Raw genomic sequence first — 16,224 nt, forward strand, 5'->3', positions numbered from 1 at the left:
TTGAGTCTCACTGAATGTCGCATTTGACCAATCGGAGTTTGTTGTCATGACCTGAGGGCGGGACCGTTGAGAGCGCCTGACAGTCCCACGTTCTTCAGTTTAAACGCGCTTTTCAACGTTCCAAAAGAGTTGGCGCGAAATATTTGAGGCGTTACGGTAACTTATACTTTTGCCTTTGGGCAAAAGTTTATTAACCACGTCATTTCCATTTGTAAAGTCAAAAATTTAAATAAATTCTATATTGTTTTTTTTTTATTACGGTAACTCAGGGTATTGATACTTTGTCCTAGCTAGCTGGACAGATAAGTAATCTGGATTTCTGTGAACTATACAGTTTTAAACATAAAACGTTTGTTTATAAAATATTTAATACTTATTTTGTTGTTGTTGTTTAAGTGAAGGCTCCATTTATACTTTTTTTAGAGGAACAATGTCAATCCAGGCCTTTTCTTTTCCTGTACCTGAGACCAGATTTTTTCAGGCTGGACAACAAGTTTTCAAATTCAAGATAAGACGAGGAGACATGAGCAGGCAAGATTATTTTATTTGTTTAATATAAAGTATGCTGTATTATTTTGAATATACCTCTTCATACAATATGTGACCTTGAACCACAAAACCAGTCTTAAGTAGCACTGGCATATTTGTGGCAATAGTCAAAAATACATTATATAGGTCAAAATTATACCAAAAATCCTTAGGATATTAGGTAAAGATCATGTTCCATGAAGATATTTTGTAAATTTCCGTAAATATATCAAAACTAAATTTTGGATTAGTAATATGCATTTTTAAGAACAACTACAACAACAACATATCTTTCATATGTATAAATCTCCAGTTAAAAAAAAAATGACCCTTATGACTGGTTTTGTGGTCCAGGCCAGAGTCACATATACCTTTGATATTAGACAAAAAAGAGGCAATTTCTCTAGAAATGTCCAATTTGGATATTGTCTTTTACAGCATTAATGAGGAAGACGTGTTGTACGGGCCGCTAGTCAGTGAGGAGCTGGAGGTTTTTTAAGATCAGGATTATCATTTTGGATTTTATTTATTAAACCTTAGGAAGATTTAATTCCTAATGTGATTTTGTTTTGCAGAACGCTGTACGTGCAGTACTTGCAAATCTGGATAGTCTTCACCCTTTCACTACTCAGCATTTCAACATTTTTCCCTGTATGCTTCTGAGAATATAACTTCAAGGGGTAGTTTACTAAAAAATGAAACTGTCATTCCAAACCTGTAGAGCTGTTATGTTTCTCCTGCAGAACACAAAAGACATTTTAAAGAATGTCAGGACCCAAATAGTTGTGGTTACCATTGACTTCTATTGTATGTAGGGGGAAAAAAACACTAAGACATTTTTTAAATGACATTTTTGTGTTCCACAGAAGACAAAAGCTATACATGAGAATAAGTAAATAATGGCCTAAGTTTCATTTTCATTTTGTATCCCTTCAAACGTGTGAAAACTTTTTTTAAAAAATGTCATTTTAATAAAAACTGAACTGCTGTGAATAAAATGTTGCATTCAGTTAACTAAAGGTGAGAACTATAATTTATATAAAAAAAAAATGGACCATTACTTCCCTTGACAACATACCACACTTACAGACAAAAGTAAATGGGAACAAGTGTCCAAAATGAAGTTCACGAAGGAGGGTGTAAAACTGTCTCCGTACCCCTTCCTTATCACACTGTATGTGGAGTATCGTGAACCAGCCTTTCCATATGCAGGTGGGAGTCCTCTCAATCTCACCCTTTCACTATAAAATATGCTTTAAATGAACTTTGTCTTTAACTCTTGTTCAGGAGTGAAAAATACCAATGCCTGGACCACACCGGTGAGTGTCTCTTGTTAAAATGAATTTCTCAAGTTATGTTAAAACAATAAGGTGCTTGCGATGGTGCTTGTTTTGATTCATATTATTGTGATTGTCAGAAGCTGACAAAAGTAAATGTAAATGTCAACAGGAGAAACTGTCTATATTGAAAAGTCCACGGTGTGCTAGTGAGCCAGTGAGGACAATCCAAACCACTGCAATTGATCATCCAGAAGAGGGCACTATGAACCAACAAAGGCATAATAAACAAACCACAGAGTGCTTTCAGTAAGTGTGTTGGTGTGCTGCATGAGGTAATAAATCAGTGTCAAGTCCTTTGCCTACGCAAATCTGTCTTTCCCTCATAGAGTATTTAGTTATTTTTATTCTAACACTTGTAGTCTCATGTCTGTACTTCTTCAAAGTCCTTGCTGGATGCATAATGTCACAATAAAATGTAAAATAATGAATAATAAAACAATAAAACAGGCCCGAACTTCATCTCATGACATAGAGTAAATAGATGCCAAGCATTTAAAAGGCCATTGGCAGTGATGATAAAACCAAGCCATACAATTACAGGATGATGTTTATAAATACTTTTTATGGGACCTTGCTGTCAGACAGTCACAAGGAGACAAATGTGGGATTTTCCACTTCGTTTTCAGCGATGGTTGATAAGCTGATAAGATTGCTGACCCAAGTGATGAGGTATTGAGTCACATGCAATAGTTATGAAACAGCAGAGCAGAGGAGCCTAAGCATGGGGCGCCATCTCAATGAAGCTGTCACTCAATCAGCAGGCAGAACATAATAATTTAGCTGTTAAAATAACATCCCAACTCATCCAATTCCTCCGCATAGAAAGAGATGCACAAATCAATAAGCCAGCGGAGAATAGAATTTGACGTGTACTTTTAATTCCGTCATGTCCTCATTTTGTTTGTGGTGGGCGATGAGAAAATTATGATGTTGGTTCATTCTGGCGAAGGCTCCAGCAATTCAGTGGAGTTTACACAACTCACCTACTGCTGGATCAAAAATAGAAGCCTTTTCACAGGGATTTTGTGAGTATGTGTGCACGTCCTCAGGCTCATACGCTTACAGACTTGCCTAAAACAGGTCTTTTGTTTTTATGTTAAATGTGCTGGAAAAGGGAACAGGAATTAGATATGTCCAAAAAAAAGAGAACAAATAGATCTTTCTCTCTTTCAGGGAGTCCCCTACCTCAGCCAATGGTGCAGAAGCGATGGTTTGTGGCAGTGAGGTTAGTGTATGAACATGTGTGTTCTGGGAAGCCAGTTTTTCTCTCTATCACTCACACACTCTGTCTCAATTGTTAATCATTTTTAATTGCCCCTGCAGGGTGCACAATCTGACATATTAGCTCATTCAAGTGGCATAACTACTCCATTATGTTAATTATAGTAGCTGATAAAAATAAAAAACCTGTTTCAGGTACTTTTCATTTGTGAGCACATCCATCATTGGTATGTTCTTCATTTCTCTCTCTCGTTTCTGTTCTGTTGTAGACTCATGCTGATTCACAAGTGACTTGTCTACAAGCACCAGATGTGCATGGTGGTAAATCGTATATGCAACATTTTTCTTTACTCATTTTAGTGATCATTTAAAAATGACCAGCCCAAATAATGTAAGCAGAATTGTGCCAATCCTGCTCACATTTGTCTACTGTTATTAGTCATCAAAACACTACTCTTTTTGAGGTTTAAAGGGATGGTTCATCGAAAAATGAAAATTCTGTCATCATTTACTCACCCTTGTGCCATTCTAAACCTGTATGCCTTTCTTTCTCCTGTTAAGCACAAAAGAAGATAAAACCAAACAGATTGGTAAACCGAACAGTTGACGATCGCCATTGACATCTGTAGTATGGAAAAACTATACTATGGAAGTCAAGGGCTACTGTCAACTGTGAAACATGAGAACATTATGTACATTAGGGCTGGGTTTTGACACAAATTTCACAACTCGATTTGATTCAGATTCACAAGCTTGTGATTCGATTCAATTCTATTTCCAGTTCAATATCAGTTATTTTGGATATATATCAGATACAGTACATGCCAAATTTTCTCAAGGAAAAAATGTAAAATATGCATGAGAGTCAGTTGGTGCTACATTACTATCATATTGACGGTTAAAATTAACTGATTTGTATTTCATGTAGCATCAACACTTAAACTACACTCAGTTACGTATAGTCACTGTATATGTTTTTCTGAGGTAAATGTGACATTACATGGCATTGTTTAGAAGCTGTTACATTAACGTCTTTGCACTGTTAAAACACTGTTGAGCGATTACATGAGACAAGTTTACATTTGATTACATTCAGTAAGTTGTACTCTTTGTTATAACACACCTTTGGATGCTTTTTATGTTTATTTCATCCCTAAACCGGTATTAAAGGAGAAGTCCACTTCCAAAACAAAGATTCACATATAATGTACTCACCCCCTTGTCATCCAAGATGATCATGTCCTTCTTTCTTCAGTCGTAAAGAAATTATGTTTTTTGAGGAAAACATTTTTACATTTTTCTCCATATAAGTCCATTATATGGAGAAAAATGTAAAAATGTTTTCCTCAAAAAACATAATTGATATGGTGCCCCGATTTTGAACTTCCAAAATGCAGTTTAAATGCGGCTTCAAACGATCTCAAATGCAGTTGTAAACGATCCCAGCCGAGAAAACAGGGTCTTATCTGGCGAAACAATCGGCTATTTTCATAAAAAAAATACCATTTAAATACTTTTTAATCGTAAACGCTTGTCTTGCCTTGCTCTCCCTGAACTCTGTGTATTCTGGCTCAAGACAGGGTATGTCGAAAAACTCCAATCATATTTTCTCCCTCAACTTCAAAAATCATTTTAAAATCATCCTACATCACTTCAGAAGTACCGACCCAGTCTTTGCAAAGTGAACATGTAAAGAAGATCAAACACCCTTAACAAAAAAGGTAAAACAGTGATATAGGATGATTTCGAAGTTGAAGGAGAACATGAGATGGGAGTTTTTCGACATTAGTGACAACTGTCATGAACCGGAAAAAAACAGTTCAGGCAGAGTAAGACAAGACGAGCGTTTGACATTAAAAAGTATTTAAATTGTATTATTTTTATGAAAATAACCAATCGTTATGCTAGATAAGACCCTTCTTTCTCGTCTGGGATCGTATTTTGGAAGTTCAAACTCAGGGCACCGTAGAAGTCCATTATATGGAGAACAATGATAAAATGTTTTCCTCAAAAAAACATAATTTCTTTACAACTGAAGAAAGAAAGACATGAACATCTTGGATGACAAGAGGGTGAGTACATTATATGTGAATGTTTTGGAAGTGGACTTCTTTAAAGTGGAGGAGATGATCAGTTCACGTGCGTTTCGCACTGCCACTTTTCTTGAACTTAAGCGCTACAACGATCTTTCAGTCCACATCAACAGCATTTATTGTTTGAATACTGTAATAAAATGGACAGAATTTGAAATCTGAGACTTTGTTTCATGTCAAAAGTAACAAAGCACAAAGCTTATTGCGATTTATTGGATGGGAGGTGTGCTACAATGTTCCGTTCATCAACTCAAAACAGTCTAGGCGAATCGATTCTTGGGATTTAAGAATCAGTATCATTTCATAAAAATAAAAATCTATTAAAATTAATAAATACCCAGCCCAAGCGTAAATGGTGAAAAAAAAATCATATTGGGGTGAACTAACCATCAAATTATCAGATAAAGTTAGTTGTCTACCAATATGGCCTTTCAATGGCTGATGCTAATAACAGTATCTAGAAAGCTGGGTGCGCCAATGGCATAAAAGAATTCAGTACTAACAACTAGCTGAAATTAAATCTTGTTTTATACAACATTTATTTTAAAATTCATAAGCAACTGACAATCGAGTTTATTATTCATTTTCAGAGTTGTCAGTAGAATCTGTAACTGACAAAGTTACTGGGAAATTTGATCAAATCTTGGCCAATATCTATCATTAGTATATCTATCATTAAAGCTACGTCTCTCTGTTTTAGTCTATGACGAACCACACAGGTACAGGGTTACTCCACAGCGGTTCCTACCAGAGCCAGTCTTAAATAGCCTAAATATAAAATCTTATTATAGGTACCATAGTGATTTGGGATAAGCCAAAACACAGTTTGTAAAATGGATTGGAATGATGGAATGATGTACTTGCTTATTATAGAAATTTTGAACACAAAAAAGTTATGGACTGCAGCTTTAAAAATAATAATAAAAAAATATACTGAAACTGTTGAATTAAAATAAATTACAATGATTTTTAATCTAATGCGATTTTTAACACTTTTTTAGCTGTCCTTGAAAGTCCTGACCCAAATTCAGCAAATGGACAGAGCACCGGGATCATTACTAGAATGGCGAGGTGAGAAATCTCTTGTGAGATATTAAATATGTTAAATAATTAAACAAATAGTTAAATCATTTTAAATCTGCATTGTAATTTTTTCAAATGCATAAAGTTCTGAGATTGAAAACTAAGAATATACTTATTTTCTGCATGTTCTTCATGATCTTTTCACAGCTCGATTTTTCCCTTCTCTCTGTTCTTCCGTAAGAGTCCTGATAGTTAAAAAATGCAAACCATCATTCTTTGACACTTACAGAGCTCCCACCTGTTGTTATTAGAGAAAAAGCTGTTTCATTTGTAAGCTTCTTCAAGGTTTTGAATACCACCTGGTTCATTATTTAGCTTAATTTGTGCATTCTGTTTATGTAATTCTTCAAAATGTATCTGTGTTCTAGCATTGTTCACTTATGCTGTTTGAGCATTTTAAATACAAACTAATATTTCAAACGGTTGCTTTGAGTGAAAATTCCTTTTGATGTATGTCACTCTCAGTAAGCCTGAAATTACATTGTATGTTCTATGATGTGTGTTCACCTGAATAGGGTCGTTAGAACATCGAGTTTTGTTGCCTTTTTTGTGTGTGTGTGTGTGCATGTTGTTGCAGCATTCACTAAATCGAGTGTGTGTGTGGCAGACCACTCTCAACAAGGTGAGGTCATCGGCCAAGGCTATACACGCCCGATCCTCTTGTCTCAAAATCCACACCTGCTTCTGACTGCCTTTGCAAATTATTACAGGATCAAAGAAGAATTAGTTGAAGCTCTCCTGTATCTGTCAAAGACTTCTAACTTTGGGTTCATGACTCAAGAAAAAGCCCAGATTTATCTCTCTTGTCTTTATTTTCAGAGTTTACGTATTGCTGTAACCTGGAAACCAGTAGAGTCATGAAGAATTAGATTATTAATACATCCGCTTGCACTTTATAGCAGCTGCCAAAACAACAGGAGAGGGCATGGCCTCACGTTTCCACTTGATGAGCTGATTATATTAATATCGCGACCTTTAAACCTCCATGTCAATCAAGCTCTGAGGGTTTTTTTAAAAAAGCTGGCCCTTTATAAATCTTAATATCTTTTTATAATTACACTCCATTCTGTGGTCAAAACCCTTGCGACCTTGAAGTATGAATCATGCTGAGAGCTTGTGTTGTGGGGAGGTGGGTTGAGAGGATGTTGAATTATGTCATCCATTCCATTTCCAATGACATAATGAATTGTGCGTGTTAGAAAGTGAATGGAATAATAGTAGTTTGCTAGTACAGCCAGCACACAGGAATGCATTGTTATGGAGTTTCAGTTTAGCTTTTGCGCTAAAATAGCATCAGGATCAATGGCCACATTTACGTGCACATCATTTGTATGATTAGGATCAGTAAGTTGTTTTTTTTTTATAAATACGTTTATTCAGCTATGATGCATTAAATTGTTCAAAAATAATTAAATATAATTAAAATGAATGATTTTGTTTTCTTTCCATTCATCAAAGAACAAAAGATTTATAAAGATTTGCAGCGCAACTGTTTTCTACATTGATAATGATAAAAAAAAATGTTTATTGAGCAGCAAATCAGCATATTAGAATAATTTCTGAAGGATCATGTGACACTGAAAATTCAGCTTTGCCATTACAGGAATAAATTACATTTTAAAATGTGACCCTGGACCACAAAACCAGTCATGTTGCATGGGTATATTTGTAGCAATAGCTAACAATACATTGTATGGGTCAAAATTATCGATTTTTCTTTTATGCCAAAATCATTAAGATATTAAGTAAAGATCATGTTCCATGAAGATATTTTGTACATTTCATACCGTAAATATATCAAAACTTAATTTTTGGTTAGTAATATGCATTGCTAAGAACTTAATTTGGACAAATTTGGACTGATATTATTGTAAATATTGTCCTATCCTAACAAAATACATCAGTGGAAAGCTTATTTATTCAGCTTTCAGTTGATGTATAAATCTCAGTTTCAAAAATTGACTGGTTTTGTGGTCCAGGGTCACATATATTTAAATAAAACTAAATAATACAGGTTCTCACCATTATCACACTGTATTTTAAGATTGATTTTTCATTTATGTACTAAACAATAATACAGAAGAATGCAATGGAAGTACACAACATGGTTGGAAATGAATAGGAGCTTGGGCATAAATAATTACATTTTAGATGTAAATTTTAGGCATTTGCAATTCAATGTAAATCAATATATGTAACCTCTGAGTTGCATTAAACAGTGTGTATATACATCTAAATACCACTTCAGATGCAGCTTCTGTGGATTGAATCTTAGTAACTGATTTCTTTAGATTGAAAATCAGTGTTGGGAAGGTTACTTTGAAAATGTTACAGATTACAAGTTACTCTATTTGAAATGTAACAAGTAGTGTAACTATTTCAGTTACTTTGTTAATGTAACTAATTACATTTCTAAATTTCTCATCATTAATTTTCAAACATTTAAAGCAGGCAGGGTTACATTTACAGTAGTAATCAACTTTTCTTACTGTCAGATTTTTAAAATCCTTAACTTGAATTAAGATGCTAAAATTTTTATTCCAAAGCACAGATACCACAAAATCAGACTTTTTAGCACCTCTTTTTACTTTGAGATCATTTTAAGGTTAAATACTGATTTAAAACCATAACAAGATATAGTTTAATAGCTATGATGCTGTTTTTGAAATCAAATCTTTGCTAACAATGCCTTGGAAAAAAATAGTTAATCTTAAAAAATAATGCATAAATAAAACAGTTATCAAATAAGCATGTCCTATTCTGTGTCCAAAACATTGGTGTCTGATATTTTAAAGCAGTCAGTGCAATTTGGAAAAGAAATAAATTAAATGTGTGTGTGTGTGTGTGTGTGTGTACTTGTTTTTGCTACATTGTGGGGACCAAATGTCCCCACAAGGATAGTAAAACCTGAAATTTTTAAAATTGTGGGGACCGGCCTGCGGTGATGTTTATCTGAAAGTGTAATGATGCAAACATGTTTTCTGTGAGGGCTAGGTTTAGGGTTAGGGTTGGGTTAGGGGATAGACAATATCGTTTGGTCAGTATAAAATCTATAGAAGTCTATGGAAAGTCCCCACAATTCACAAAAACAAACATGTGTGTGTGTGTGTGTGTGTGTGTTGTGTGCACCTGGTATTTATCATGTTATGGGGACCAAATGTCCCCACAAGGATAGTAATACCAGTAAATTTTGACCTTGTGGGGACATTTGTGAGGTCCCCATGAGGAAACAGGCTTATAAATCATGCAGAATGAGTTTTTTTGAGAAAGTAAAAGTGTGCACAGTCTCCTGTGAGGGCTAGGTTTAGGTGTAGGGCGATAGAAAATAGGGTTTGTACAGTATAAAAACCATTACGCCTATGGAATGTCCCCATAAAACATGGAAACACAACATGCGTGTGTGTGTGTGTGTGTGTGTGTGTGAAAGAGAGAGAGCGAGAGAGAGTTACCCCCTTTGTAACCCCCTTTCGATACATATATTCAGATGTAACCCCCTTTGTAATCGTTAACATTTTCATAAGTAACTGTAATTTAATAACACTTTTTTTTCTCAGTATTTGTAACAGATACATTTATTTTGTTACATTTATTTTGTAATTAGATTACCTAACTCTGTCACGTGTTACTCTAGTTACGCCCCAACACTGGTAACAGACCTATAGTGTCTTATTTTTATTATCATTGAAGTAACTCAAATAATGTAAAAATTTAAAAGATGGAAAATTGAATAAGGATAGAAAAATATGGAAACGTAAAAAAAAAAAAAAAAAAAAAAGGAAAGCAAATTTCACACCTTAATGGAAAAGTTAACTTCTGTGACAGTGGTATTTAAAAATCAAGTCTCATCTTCACTTAAAAAATGTATTTCTTCAATAGTTTGACCTCTCACAACTGTATCTAATACAACCCACAATTATCTTTTTTACATGTGCAGATAGAAGACATTTTCAACCCAAAATTCACTTTAATACAGGTACAGTATATGAACACAATACCTGCAGTGTTGGTCTCTGCAATTAATGGACATGCATAACTTTCAATTTAATTGTGTTCCACACCTGTTGTTTGTATTGCTTACCATGAAGTTTGCATATTCACATATGAGTTGTTCACAAATTGTGCAATGGATTTACAGGCTTAAGGCAGTTTGTTTTGGGATGATTTGGCCCTATTGTGCATGCCAAAGACCAGAGCATGAGCGATGAAATCACATGCAAAGAGTTCTAAAGTTTGGCAACATAAAAAGAAAAGAGATGGGAAAGGGAACAACAGCAAGTGAAGTACAACAGTGATGGGGAGGGTCCCGTTCTCCACATCCACATGCATGAGGACACATTGGTAAGTGGGTGTGACTATGCTGGAAGCAGAGCTCAGTTCTACCTGCACTACATATATGTGCTCTGTCAGAAACAACTTCACACCTGCACACCTGTCTGAGGTCAAGATCTCATCTCAACACACCTTACCTTGGAAGAAGTACCCACATCTACAGGTACAACTTTGCTTGTTTTGATTCTAATGTCTCGTTTTAATGAATGTGCATGTCTTGGTATGAGATTAATATTAATATAAGATTGTAATGCAGATTTCTCTATTGCCTATTATTTATGCTGTGGACAGAAGTTATTTCTGAGACCTTCCCCTCAGGAAAAGTATTTTTATTTTTTTTTTATCTATCATTTCGTATATCCATTCAACAGCAGCTAAGACAAGCTTCAAATTCATTCCACTAAACAATTAATTCTACTTTGATCTGTGTATTTCCATGCTGCCAAAATTCATTAGACTTGCTCGAAAATGATGGATAGATATTTATAATATTGCTCAATATTATAAATATTACATAATATTACTGTTGCTCAGGCAAGTTTAATCATTTCCAGTTTCCATCAGCGTACATGTATATTCTGATTATATAGGATAAAAACTCATTCGTAATTGTTCTGAATGGTTTCATATATTACGCATGCAAGACGAATGCATGGCCCAGACACATTCGGTGATAATAAAATTCAATTACTAATCATAAACCAATACACACCCGTTTACGGCATGGAAACCTTAACACATTGTGATTAGGAAAGTGGCAGATTAATCTTCAGATTATTTTGACAACTCCCAATAATGAACTCCCAAGACAATGGCGAGGAAAGTCTGGTCAGTTCTCGCCGTTCTTGTAAAGGGTCGAATGACTTAAATGTTTATGTAAACGGTATGAAATCATTTATTTAAGTCACGCAGCACTAAAGGATTATGAAATGTGTCATTTTGTTGACCTCAGATTAAGCCACTGGTCCTAGTAACGAAAATAGAGTATGAAAACAAAATCACTACACTGGTGAAATATTCTAAATAGTGGCATTTCTATGAATGGCAGTGAATTGCTTAAATTGCTTTCACTCTCACAGGTTAACATCACCATGTTCCGCTGTGTAACATCTGACCTGGCAGTGCTTACGTTGCCTGTGGTTGTGTTGGTGTTGCTAATGCCCCTTAGCTGGAGTTTTCAAGCCCTGACTCCTGGCTGCCACCTCTACCGTGAGTGGAAACTAGCCTACCTCGTTTTTTATGAAGCTTATGCAAAACGTACTAATTTACGTCTCTGTTTACGCACAGCATTTAACGTGACCATACGAACAGACAAGAGAGGGACCTGTCGAGGAACTCAAGTGGTTTACGCATGCGTGGGCTACTGTGAGTCCAGCGCTTTTCCCTCACGCTACTCTGTGCTGCTGGCCTCCAACTTCACCCGCAACATAACGTCTGCTTCCCGCTGCTGCACCATTAGCAAGGACGCCAAGGTAGGCTACAGCACTGTCACCATGGTCAAATCATTATGATATTACTAAGACCGATTTTACATTGGAAGAACCAATTGTGAAGCATTATGAGTAAAGATTTAAAGGTTATGATCCTCAGATTTCAGGACATAACAACCCTGTTGAAAAAAATTGTAATGGTTTTACTGGTTATAATGCTGCTTGTATAGAGGGTTTGCACTTACGTCACGATTTGTCCAGTTACCCGGACGTGCGGCCATACTGGCGATACTCGGATGTAAACAACAGCATGGATTGCACCGTTAATCTACTACTGAATACACTGTTTTGCTAGTTTATGCTGTCTAAACCACGGAAAAAACGTGTGGAAGCTGTTAAATCATAGAGAATGACTTAGTGAGCAGGAAAGAGCACAATATTTAATTATTTAACTAAAGTTAATAGGTGGTAGAGAAACATACGAGGATGATTAATTAAGATCTTAGCCTTATATTTCACCTACCTGAATGGAATTGATAAGAAATGTTGTCAAGATTCTTGCCCTGGTTCAGTTTGGCCAACCACTAATGCCTTTTGTTCCTCAGGTGGTTTTTTGCACTCTTCTTCTTGATTTGTTATTACTTTTGTCAGTCTATAGTACTCCAAATGTTTTTCCCGGTCTAACCAATTAGTACAGCCCAAAACATGACAATGAATTGAGCATTTTCAGCAGCAGTAATCAGCAAAATATGCAAGTTTCATTCGGTTCAGTGGCGTTGTTTACGTTCAGCACCGCCAATATGGCCAATTGATGACGCGTCGTGAAAACACTATTGGTTTGAATTTAAACTGTAATGGACCCTGTGCGTTTCTACTGGTAATTGGTTGTCTTTTATTGGTGGCTTGTTAAAACCCTGAACTGCTAATGGAATATGTCCCAAAATACACAACAGGAAACCATTTTTTAATGGTTTTAATAGTTAAAAGTTGATTTGTAGTGGAATTTCCACCAGCTTAGTCATGCAATCTATTCTGTTTTGCTCTGTTAGGTAAATCATTTCAAAATACACAACATTTTTTATTAAGAAAATTGAATTTATTAATCACAATATTTTTTTTTCCTGTCTTTTCTCAGATCAAAGTTCGTCTGCATTGTCCTGAAGGCCGTCATCATGATGACATCGAGATCTTGACTGCACGTGCTTGTCGGTGCAACATGTGCCACAAATCCCGTTACTGAGATCCTACATAAAGAACGCTTCACTCATGCTGTACTGGACAAACAAGACTGGTGTGTAATTATTAAAATGTGCATTTTTTTCTGATTACCATTTTTTTTACTTGTACATTTACATGAAATGATGCTACCATTGAAAAGTTTGCCGTCAGTAAGATTTATTTTAAGAAATGAATCCTTGTATTCAGCAACGATGCATTAAATTCATTAAAACTGACTGTAAAATATTTAGCATTTTTACAAAAAAAAGTGTCACAATTTACATAAACATATCAGGCAGCACAACTGTTTTCATAATATAATACAAAATATTTCTGAGCACCAAATCAGTATATTATAATGATTTCTGAAGGATCTGGTGACACTGAAGTCTGCTGAAAATTCAGCTTTGTCGTCACAGAAATAAATTACATTTTTAAAATATACTTAAAAAATATATTTTTAAAATGGTAATATTTCACAATATTCAATACCATAATTACTGCTGCCCTTGTGAGCTTAAAAGATTTTCTTTTAATGAATCTTACCATCCTCAAACTTTTGAATAGTATAATAAAATATCATCTACTTTTCTTTTTATCTTGTATCTAAAGTTCTAAGATGACACAGTTTCAAACAGCATGAGTGAAATATCTTCAAAGCAAAAAGCAAATGACTACATAAAACATTTTAATATAAAACAACAGCAAATAGCATCAGATACTCTCTAATAGTTCAAATAACAAAATCACTTTTCTAATGTCGGTGCCACCTAATGACATAAAGAATGTATCTTACGTACTATATATTTATAAGGTGATGTTTGCACAAAATGTGTCTAATCTTTTAAAATAAAGGAGTACATGATGGTTTCTGTGTATGTTTTGTTGTTAAATCAAGTATATGATGTCTAATGCATAACAATAATCATCTTTTACGGCATAATAAGCAAAGAACCCAATGTGTTTGAATTAGTTGTGTTCGTGCCCTTAAAAAGTTTCACACTCTGTGTGGTTTGAGGAGCAGTAGGTGCAGTCACACTGTAAAGCCTGAGGGTAATGATAGATTGGGGAGACGCCAGGGCGACAACCTGGTAAACGTGCTGTTAGGTGGCGTGTACGGCTGTACGTACAGACACGGTGGTGCCTCTTGATATACGGCGGCTCCGGAACCGGCATCTGTGATGTAAAACAAGCAAGAACAGAAATAAATACACAAACATACACCACGTGTTCTCATATTTTTTAAAGAGTTCTATAAATAAGTTTAATATAGCAGGTTTTGGTCACCTCCCAGGTGTGGCAGCGGCCCCAGCATGCCTCAGTGTTTATTCGCAGACTCCTGCATCCTGGCTTGTTTGCCACAAAAGCAAAATCTCGTACCGCACAGCCACGAAAACTCTGCAAGGTCATCACAGCCATGGTGGAATAAAACCCAAGAAACAGGAGCAGAAAGGTCACAGCGGTCACAGAGAACTGGTCAGGGTACATTCTGAAAGAAATTATGAATAACAATAATGTATATCATAAATTGTCATAAAAAAATAAGAGTATGCGTTTGCTGTTAATTACTCACCCTCAAGTTGTTCCAAACCCGTAAGACCTTTAATCATCTTCGGAACACAAATTAAGACATTTTTGATGAAATCCAAGAACTTTCTGTCCCTAAATAGGCAGCGATGTAATTATCACGTTCAAGGGCCCAAAATGTAAAAATGTATTAACAACATTTACCACGTGATATCAGTGTATGACGCTACGAGAACGCTTTTTGTGCACAAACAAAACAAAAAGAACTACTTTCTTAAACAATTTCTAATCTTCCACATTCAAGTTCTAACGCTGCGTTCAAGTCCTCCTGAGACGTTCGTACTTATGAGCTGACAGGTTGCCATTACGACGAGGCGTTCAAGTCAGAACAAGATGGAGATTTACCTTTCCTAACTATTTTTTTAAACTCTACATCTACAAAATGATGAATAAAGAATGTGCATCACTTTGTTTTTGCTTTTTCTGTTTTTATTTAATTTATGAAGGTGATGTAAACTGAATCATTATCTATTCTATGGTAATTATACTGACACGTTTTTACACTAATACTTGTTTAATAACAACTTAGTAGTGGCGTTCATGTGTGTTCAACTCGTAAATACGATCTATCAGACATGACGAATGCACCATACGTCAGAACGCCAACCACACCAATGCACCGTGAACGTGTCGACTGACACAGAAGAGAAGCAATTGTTGATTAAAGTCCTTTTTTTGGTTTTCTTTGCACACATTTATTTTCATAACTTCATAAAATTACAGTTGATGTCACATCGACCATTTTAACAATGTCCTTTCTATCTTTCTGGGCCTTAAACGTGGTAATTACATTGCTGTCTGTTTGCAGGGTCAGAAAGCTCTCGGATTTGATCAAAAATATCTTAATTTGTGTTCCCGAAGATGAACGAAGGTCTTACGGGTTTGGCATGACATGAGAGTGAGTAATTAATGACAGCATTTTCATTTATGAGTGAACTATCCCTTTAAAGCTTCTATTAATTAATGAAGAATATCTGACGGATATGACTATCAAAGTACCAAGTACCGGTGCTCTTGGAGTTAATCCTCTGATTGTATTTACATACGTGTGACCAGCAGACGTCGCTAGCGTTATTCCGGGGGGTTTTAAATTGTGAATCATATTCTTAAGAAAATGGATAAAACCTTCAGAAATCCCCTTTTTGACAGCCCACTCCTGTCAAATATGTAAATCATAAAAAATACGTGGTAATTGTCCTTTTTTTTTCGAGCGGAAAAGTCCCAAATGTTTTAATAGGCTGTCACGCAAATTTCCCAAAGTACACAACGCACATTAATATAGGTAAAGAATAAGCAAACTTATATAGACAAACGATAACAACTAAAAATAACTAATGTTATAACCTTTTTTACTATCAGGCAGCTATGGATAAAGGGGAAATGTTACGGTAATGA

The 16,224-nt window shown here is 35.3% G+C and overlaps 2 protein-coding genes across 3 annotated transcripts; both read left to right on the forward strand.

The window, feature by feature from the left end:
* The first annotated feature begins 25 nt into the window (after positions 1–25).
* Positions 26–6,626, forward strand: LOC127168751 (membrane-anchored junction protein). Of its 2 annotated transcripts, XM_051115812.1 has the most exons (12): positions 65–156; positions 270–306; positions 424–531; positions 967–1,018; positions 1,104–1,179; positions 1,618–1,740; positions 1,816–1,847; positions 1,978–2,114; positions 3,042–3,093; positions 3,359–3,410; positions 6,184–6,253; positions 6,413–6,626. In XM_051115812.1, the coding sequence occupies exons 3-12, from the start codon at positions 431–433 to the stop codon at positions 6,459–6,461; spliced, it is 744 nt and encodes a 247-aa protein (XP_050971769.1). In that variant the 5' UTR covers positions 65–156; positions 270–306; positions 424–430; the 3' UTR covers positions 6,462–6,626. The 2 variants fall into 2 exon arrangements, with proteins under 2 accessions (XP_050971768.1, XP_050971769.1); XM_051115811.1 differs by lacking the exon at positions 270–306 and having other exon boundaries at positions 26–156.
* Positions 6,627–10,681: 4,055 nt separating this feature from the next.
* On the forward strand, positions 10,682–14,224 carry gpha2 (glycoprotein hormone subunit alpha 2). The gene is made up of 4 exons (XM_051115611.1): positions 10,682–10,757; positions 11,674–11,803; positions 11,882–12,066; positions 13,160–14,224. The coding sequence occupies exons 2-4, from the start codon at positions 11,686–11,688 to the stop codon at positions 13,262–13,264; spliced, it is 408 nt and encodes a 135-aa protein (XP_050971568.1). The 5' UTR covers positions 10,682–10,757; positions 11,674–11,685; the 3' UTR covers positions 13,265–14,224.
* Positions 14,225–16,224: the final 2,000 nt, after the last annotated feature.

This window comes from Labeo rohita, chromosome 7, assembly GCF_022985175.1.
Source record: "Labeo rohita strain BAU-BD-2019 chromosome 7, IGBB_LRoh.1.0, whole genome shotgun sequence".
NCBI lineage: Eukaryota > Metazoa > Chordata > Actinopteri > Cypriniformes > Cyprinidae > Labeo > Labeo rohita.